The sequence below is a fragment of the Gossypium arboreum genome, chromosome 7 (genome assembly GCF_025698485.1).
Source record: "Gossypium arboreum isolate Shixiya-1 chromosome 7, ASM2569848v2, whole genome shotgun sequence".
NCBI lineage: Eukaryota > Viridiplantae > Streptophyta > Magnoliopsida > Malvales > Malvaceae > Gossypium > Gossypium arboreum.
The window spans coordinates 104,015,740-104,024,621 of NC_069076.1; the positions used below are offsets into that span (position 1 = coordinate 104,015,740).

The window sequence follows — 8,882 nt, forward strand, 5'->3', positions numbered from 1 at the left end:
ATTTCAAATAATATAAAAGAATGGTAGGAAATGGCCATCCACCAAAAAAATGACTCATATTCTTATAACTATTTTCGGATACTAATCTCATCTCTATGGGCGAAGTAAAAATATTTTATGATTTAAAATTAAATTATATAATTTTATTATAGTAAAGATATAAATTTATTATTTTAATAATTTTTAGAGAATTAAATTAAAATTTTATAATTTATAAATTGTTTAAATAAAAAATGCGGGGCTAGAGTCTCTGTCAGCCTTCTTGGCTTTGCCCCTACTCATCTTATCGTAATAAAATATTCATGTATTCACAAGACATTATTTAAATACGACTTATGTCAAAGTTTTTTATTTTTTATAAAAGTTCTCGTCGTCATAAGAAAAAAAATGATTTAAGGTAAATGTTCACATTTCCAAATTTATCTTAAAAAAAACTCTCCAAGCTCAGGAGATCTTCAAGAATCATCATTTTCAATAGATTTTTGAACTAGAACCACCGCAATAAAACACCCTTGACTTTTGCATTTCAATAATTGATGCCATATGGGAACTGAGCAAAAGGTCATGTTTCTTTCCTAAGTAAGTATCCATGAATCAATTTTCTCATTTTTTTTTATCTTTGTCCATTTTTGTTTTTCTTGAAGCTTTTAGCATTATATGGTCTTTTGAAGTTTTTATAATATCTAAGATTCGTGGAGCCAATAAGTCTTGAGGTCAATGTGTAAAAAATATATGTAAGCTTGACACCTATGAATGTTGAGATGATACTATATAAAGTTAAATCTTCAACTATTAAGTACAATTTTACTGAGAGAATTTTTGAAAAATTTTCACTAGGACCTTGACATCTAAAGGTATTGAGATCATAGTAAGGCCGTTTTATCGTTAGTAAATTATTAAACAATAAATTTTGCAATAACTATAATAAACAATAAAAAGCCTCAACATCTATAAATACCGAGATATCATTAAAAGCCTTTATCGGAAACAAATTAAAAGAGTTAGTAATTTTTTTTAAAATGTGAAAACTATAATTTATCATATTGTTAACATATTAACATATTAATATTTAACATATGATTTATTAATATTTTATATTAAGATTAATTTTACCTAACTCTTACTATCGATGCTTTTAAAATTGGACGGGTGATTGAATTGGCTTGTTCAATTTGATTAAAAACTCGTAAAAATAAAAGATATTAAAAAAAATTAAACATAATTAACCATTTCATACTAATACGATATTCAATTAATCTAACACCATTCTTTAAATTGATATCTCCAATTAATTTTCGATCCAATTAATTCTATTAACCATTCTGGTTTAATCATCATTGCATACCATGTGTGTTTTATAACCAATATATTCTTTTAACCAATTATTTATTTATTTCTTTTTACAATAATCCTAAAATATTTCTTATTCAGGCGAAAAAAGACAAAAGAAATATGAAGCACAAATTCTGTTCTATTCATACTGTCCTCTTAATTTTTCATATATTCTTCAAAATTCCTTTAATTTTAAACCGTTTAAAATAAATACTATATAAAATTATACGTTCTCTTCGGTCTCATTGTTCCATTACTATAAGGCGGTTTACCGCGAACCCTCTTCTGCAATTTTTCCCAATTTTCTTAGGGTTCGTTTTCTCGGCAAATTCATTAATCGAATTATTGGGGAATGTTGGAAATGTATGAATCTTCGTTATGTTAAAGAAGCAAAGCACCACTGCTCGTTTCTTCTTCAACAAAGATTTTTACCATAACGACAGTTTTCGGCTATGGCGTTTTCAGCCCGTAATGATCCGTTTTCCATGCAACTCCACGCTTTTCCCGGCGACCAACGCCGTTGCTTTCAGTCCATCGGTAAATTAGACGCGCTCGGAAACTACAATGCTGGCGTCGGCGCCGGTGACAACTGTAAAAAACCCGCTGCTGGCTTAAATTTGAGTATTAAAAGTTGCTTTGAGGATTCGCGTAGAACCTGGGATAAAAAAGCACGGGCCTTTGCTCCCCGGTTGGCGCGTGATTTAGAAATCATCAGCTATAACGAACCCCAAAAAGTAGCGGAGCCGACGACTGACACTCGCGGCGCGTATCGAAGTGGGAACCCTCTTGACTTTTCCGACTACCCCTTGCGTAATAAAATCACGGTTGCCGTCGATGTCGACGAAGGTATACAACTAAATTCAAACCAATTCTTTGCTCCTTTTTGAAAATTTTAATGTATTTTTTTTTCAATTTGATAATTATTATTATTGCTTGTTTTCTGATATAAGCAGTACTAGGAAACTTCGTTTCGGCTTTGAACAAATTTATAGCTGATCGCTATTCGTTGAAACGTTCAGTCTCCGAATACCATGTTTACGAGTTCTTCAAGGTAATTTAAATAAAAACTTTTTGTTGCCAAGATAGTAGACACTAGATAGTAATGAATTATAGTCTGTTGGGTCGAGTGTGAAGGAGCTCGCGGGAGAGTTTTGCCCAAACTCGGCTTGACTCATATTATCATTGAGGTTAAAAAGTGCTAAATATTCATTTTAGATATGATATCAAAAATTAAAAGGGCTAAATATCCATTTTAGATATGATATGAAACTAAAATATGTGTTGGACTTTTTTAACAATGATAAAAAAGTAATTTTAGCCAAAAAAGTACTTTTGCAAAAGTTAAAAACTAGAAAGTTCGAAACAATTGGGATTTTTTTTTGGAGATTTTGACATTTTGGCTTGGGTTAAAATCCAATTGTGCATCTGGCTTGAAATCATGGATTTTAGCAAGGATAAGAAAGTAACTTCATTCGAACAAAAGCCGAAAGCTAAAAATTTTAACTTTCTGTTTTGGATTAAAATCATGGATTGGGTTGAAAAGTACTTTTAAACTTCGATGTTAAACGGAACCTTGGTTGGAATCCGATATAGCTACCAGATTGCATGCACATACAGAAAAGTAAAAGTGAAGTTTAATTGGCATTTGACATATTTCTTTTCTGTTTTCACAAGTGAACAGTGTTGCATTTTGACTTGATTTCGTGTTTAAGCAGTTTTTTTAAGTCAACTACCTCTTTAATACTTTCACTTTTACACTGTTGTCTCCATATTTTCCTTTCTTTTCTTTTTTTTTTTTTTTTTTTGGCAACAATCTGATGGTACCTTTTAACTCTTTGTTACAGATATGGAACTGTTCTCGTCAAGAAGGTATCATTAGATATATAGATTGATTCCTTTTTGGATAACTTGTTCTATTCATTTGACGATAATGCATTTAGTGCTAATATGCTTATCTTCTATATTAATATAACATTATAAAATTCTTATAATAAAAGTGAAGCTAAGTTTGGCTTGTTGTGGATGGAAATGAAAAGGTTCATTAATTAATCAATTTTAGTGGAATCTTTGGTCTATTTCAACTTTTAATAAGTTGACAAAGCGGATTTCTGGAAGAACTCTTTTTCTTACCTTAATATGTATCAAAATTGTTGAATCTTCTCCGACTTTGGAGCATTTCCTGTTTTCTTGTTTTGACAGCTGATATCCGTGTCCATGAGTTCTTCAAGTCATCATATTTCAAGAAAGGTATCCACCCGATCCCAGGTGCTCAGAGGGCGCTTCATAGGTTATCAAGATTTTGTGACCTGTCTGTTGTAACGTATGTATGCATACTGTTTTTCTTTCCTTAATAATGCCTTCTGACTTGTGTACTAATCTGGTATTTCGCATGTTATATATGTATATGAGTAGGTCACGGCAAAATGTCATTAAGGACCATACGATCGAGTGGTTAGAGAAGTACTACCCTGGACTGTTCCGAGAGATGCACTTTGGCAACCATTTTGCTCTACACGGCAAGTCTAGACCTAAGTCAGAAATATGCCGGTATGCCGTTAAGCCCTTAGGCCTTAAACATTGCTTAAAAGTGCAAATATCTTGTTCAAATATTGCCTTGATGAGCTTTTCCTTGGAGTCTTGCAGTTTGTTAGGAGCCAAGATTCTAATCGATGATAATCCCAGATATGCTGTTGAGTGTGCTCAAGTTGGAATCAGAGTTCTGCTTTTTGATTACGAGAACTCGTATCCATGGTGCAAGACAGAGTCAATTGATAAACATCCTTTGGTGACTAGGGTAAATAATTGGGAAGAAGCGGAGCAACAAATAGCTGCTTGGATTTTTAGTTCTACTATCCCATAGGATGGACTCTATAGAGCCTTCCACTGCATATCATTGTGTATTGTTTCTTATGCCCGAAACATTCAATAGGCCGAAAATGTTGGCTTATTGGGTGAATCAACCATAAGGAGACCAGCCAAATGGCGTCATGCTATGTTGGTTGACTGAGGACAAAACTGTAAGGTATGTTGGTTAAATAATATACCATTACTTATATTTCATCTTTGACTATGAATACAATGATCAATTTGAAGTTCATATCTTTGGAGATAACCTGAAAGTTTCGTTTTTAGCATTGCTTTGTTCATTTTGAGTTGGGAAAACAAAAGGGAAATCCAAATTAGGTAGGTAGGTTTACAGACTTTTGGTTTGTTCAAGTGGTTCCAAATCCGTAGGACTCGTTGCATATTTTGGGATTTGAATTTAGGCATGTTACATCTCATCTTATGAATGAAAAAGTGAAGACATGATCCACTTGATCTATTGAGTCAATATTTAAGTGTTAGTATTAGCTTTGATAAGTATAGTGAGGGTAAAAGTGTCATAGAGGTCTTTATATTAGGAGTTGGATTATGTTTTACTCTATCTATTTAAAAAATGGGCAAATTAGTTCTTATACGTTACATCAAAATAGCAAAATGGTCATTCTATTAAAATTTCATCTATTTCTAGTGTTAAAAAAGGTCTATGTACATTAGTATGAGGTACATTACTGTTTGATTATTTTATTAGCTAGACTAGTTTTTAACAGTACAAATAGATGAATTTTTAACAAAAATGATTAATTTACTCTTTGATTTAACATTTAAGAATTAATTTGCTTATAGTTTTTAGTAGAAGGGCAGAATGCAAAAAGTAAAAAGTAAAAAGAAGATTTTCATTTGATCACTTGTTTTCAAGTTTATGTAAATATAAATTTTATTTTTATATAGAAAATTATCCTATACGAGTGAGTTGAGTGTTTGACAAGTATATTATAAGATGTAGTAAAAATTAAATAAATAATTTAATTATATAAAGAAATGTAATATTTATCATGTGGAGTCTTGAAATTTTACAGGTTGTGCCTCTTTTATAGTCAGCGGACTCTGGATATTTTTATTTTGATTTGAAGTTCTTTTAATAGTAAAAATGGTTATATTTGGTTTTTATTAACTGTAAATGTTTTTGTTTGATCACTTGTTTATTTAAATTAATTCTGTTATGTCAGTGATAATTATTATTTTTAATTAATTAATTTAATATTTTTTTTCTATATTTTCATAATTTATCTTTTCAATTTAAAAAATTAGAAAAATATTGTGACAGAAGCAAATGCTTGGCAACTTTGATGGAGTGTCATGCTTTAGTGTACTTTCACACTTGTGGATTTCCTCTGTGTAGTTTAGGGCAAGGTTCATAAAGATGTTGCCTATCCTTAAAAAGGAAGAAGAGTATTGATATTTTGCATTTATTTTTGGGTCCACTCTCTACCAAATCAAATGGAAATATCCCTTCATAAACCTAAATTTGCTAAAATGCCATCAGAAGGGTCTGCTTCCTCAATTACTTTTCAATTTAATTTGTTATGTTGTATTTCACTTAGTTTGGGATTTAGTTTTTATGTTTTAGTTTTTATTTTTATTTTTTGAATTTTAAAATTTCAAACCTAATCTAAAAATAGTTGTATAATTTCCAATACCTTGTACGGCAAATATATTATTATATGCATAATAGTATGTTAGTAATATTTTTCACAATACTCACAAAAAAGTCATACCATTTTGACGGGTAGATTTAATGATAACTATTTAAGTTAGGTTAAAATTTAAAAATAATGATTAAAAATAATCAAATAGGATAACACAAATTAAATCTATAAGCTACGCACAATACACGATAAGTAGTAGAATTTGTCTTATTTTGACTACTATTATTGAGGCTTGTATTGAAATTTCAAATTTTAAAGAGTATAATAGTTAAATCAAATTATTATTTAAAAATATAGTCTTCACAATTAATTAATGAACTTTATAACTATGGAAGACTATAACCTTTCCCTCTTTAAACAGTTAAGTTTTTCATATCGTCATTTTTTTTTTACCTAAAATGTCACGCCAATTATCATATCATCTTTTTTTTATATTAGATGTCATATCATTACTTAATAGTTCGTCAATAATTTTGAAGAAAAGTTATATTTAACGGCTCAATTGACTGTTAACTTTTAATTAAGGGCTCAATTGATCATAATTTTCGATAGATTGATAGATTTTTTAAAATTATTTCACTAGAGTTTCTTTGGCATTTAAGGCTATTTTTCCCCACCATTTCTTGCTATCAATTTTGAATGGTAGTTCTGGTTTAAATATGTCAGGTCTTTTTGTTTGTTTTTTTAATTTAAAATTAATTTTTGTATTTTAATTTTAAGATATTGTGTCCCTATACTTCATTATTTAAAATTTTGGTCCCTTTATCCAATTTTTTCATTAATGTTATTAAAATGACAAAATGTAGAATAACTTTATAATTTTTCTCGATGTTTTCCTGTAAATTTGATTTTACCCTTTGGAAAGTACAAAAATTTCTTAAAAATTCTTTAAATTTTAATTGTCGTTTCTTAGAAAGTTCAAAATACGGAGGAACTCATTTTAAATTTTAAAAATAAAAATCATTTTAAAATTATTAAAAATTCTGGAATAAAAATGATAATTATCCTGAAGATGGTAATAAGGTCTTCTCAAAATTTGAGTTATTCGTTCAGTTTGTATTAAATCAAATTTGAACAAGTATTTTTTACTTGAATGATTTAAAGTTTGTATCATTATTTAAAAATTATTTTTAAATTAATATTTTATCTATTTTAATTAAATTTAAATAAAACACTTTTTTATATATTTTTATTTGAATTAAATTAAAAATATTTTCAAATCGGATTTAATATGGCCTAATTGGACGCGTCAAACTTTAGATTGACCTTATTACCATTTAAGGAGTAAATAATATATAGTTTTTTTTTAAATTTTGATTCTTTATAAAATGGATACCTCAAACTTTAGATTGACCTTATTATCATTTAAGGAATAAATAATATATAGTTTTTTAATTTTCGAATCTTTATATGTATTTTATTTTTTGAATTTTAATATTAATATTTAAAAAATTCAACGTTTACATTTTTCATAGTCTTGGGAATTTTTTAAAAATCATAATTTTAAATTTTTATAGAATTTTTATTGAAAATATAATTTTTTATATTTTATGTACTTTTAAAGAATAAGGACTAAATTAAAAAGTTATAAATATTGAGTTTAAAATGATATTCTACCTATTTTTATATTTTTCATGTCAACAATATTAACAGAGAAAGTAAAAGTAGGGACGAAGATTTTTAAATAAAAAAGTATAGTGACTCAATGTCTTAAAATTAAAACATAGGGACTAAAGTTTAAATTTCAAAAGAGTATAAAGACCGATAATATATTCAAACTATTAGTTTTCAGTAATTTCCGTCTAATTAAACTCAAGTTTTAATTAGAGGTGTTTATGTACCAAATAACTCACCCTACTTTGAAGTGGGGTTCCCGGCCCAATTCACTATTAAAAATTAAAAACATATAAAAATAATTTTATATTTATGTTTTATAATTAACTTTAAATAAAAATATTTATTATTATTTAAACTATGAAAGAGACCGTTTGAGCATATCGGGTTAGGCCAGCAGGCTTGAAAATTCTTTTGAAATTAGGCATAGGTCTAGTCTGTCCATAAACCCTTCTAGTTTTAACTAAAAAAATATAGATATGTATTTTATATAAATAAAAAGAAAAAAGAAAATACTCATTATTATATTTAATGCATTATAGATAGAAAAATTCAATTTTGACCGAATTTAATTAGCAATAGCACATTATCTCTAAATTACCAATGTGTTAAACCAATTGTATATTCCCATAGAAAAAATTTCACCAAAATAGAAAATGAAGTTTCAGAGCGATTAAAAGATAGAGGTCAAAACAGTGGTGGAGTTAGAAAAGTTTTTGAGGGTCAGAATTAAATTGTATATTTTTATGGTAGTAAAATGTAATTTCACCATTTTAATAGTCTATATCTTTATAATTTTTAAAAGATTAAATTAAAATTTTATTATTTTTGGGAGCCAAAGTATAATTTTACCATTACTAATTTAAAATTTTATAAATTATAAAGGGCCTAAATAAAAAAAATTTCATTTTAGGGAGGGCCGGGCCCTGACAGCCTCCCTCGGCTCCCTCACTGGGTCAAATTTTATAAAGGGTCCCTGTTCTATATGTTTTTGGTAGATATAATCTCTTTACTCTAATTTGATTATTTCTTCTAGTCTTTTGCTTTTAAAAATGTGTATTTAAAAAAAATATTTTCACTAATTCCATCAAATAGTTTGAGGTGATTTATTTTTTTTACAATTAAATTTTTTTTTTGCACAATTAAAAAGATGGAAAAGGAGAAAAATGTATAATCTTCGTCCAACTTAACAAAAAAGTAAATGTCTATATGTCACATGATTATATGTTTTAAAAAATAAATAAAATCAAATTATTTGACGAAATTAGGAAAAAAAAAGTTAAGCATAGGACTAAAATACAAATTTCAAAGTCGTAAATTATGTTCCATTTTCAATGTGAGAATTTAAATTTGAATATTGGAGAGAGCATTGTTAGAAGGAGAAACCGTGAATCTCGAAAGGATTAA

General features: G+C 28.1%; 1 protein-coding gene across 1 annotated transcript; it reads left to right on the top strand.

Annotated features, from left to right (window-relative positions):
• The first annotated feature begins 1,454 nt into the window (after positions 1-1,454).
• On the top strand, positions 1,455-4,444 carry LOC108469505 (uncharacterized). Its single transcript, XM_017770385.2, has 6 exons — positions 1,455-2,178; positions 2,286-2,383; positions 3,177-3,201; positions 3,532-3,652; positions 3,745-3,879; positions 3,976-4,444. The coding sequence occupies exons 1-6, from the start codon at positions 1,785-1,787 to the stop codon at positions 4,190-4,192; spliced, it is 990 nt and encodes a 329-aa protein (XP_017625874.1). The 5' UTR covers positions 1,455-1,784; the 3' UTR covers positions 4,193-4,444.
• Positions 4,445-8,882: the final 4,438 nt, after the last annotated feature.

What these genes read in the sequence shown, in the direction of transcription:
- LOC108469505 (XM_017770385.2), top strand. Translation starts at nt 1,785, where the DNA reads ATGGCGTTTTCAGCCCGTAATGATCCGTTTTCCATGCAACTCCACGCT. An exon ending in TGCCGTCGATGTCGACGAAG is followed by an intron (nt 2,179 to 2,285) that starts GTATACAACTAA and finishes TGATATAAGCAG; the next exon opens with TACTAGGAAACTTCGTTTCG. An exon ending in GAACTGTTCTCGTCAAGAAG is followed by an intron (nt 3,202 to 3,531) that starts GTATCATTAGAT and finishes TTGTTTTGACAG; the next exon opens with CTGATATCCGTGTCCATGAG.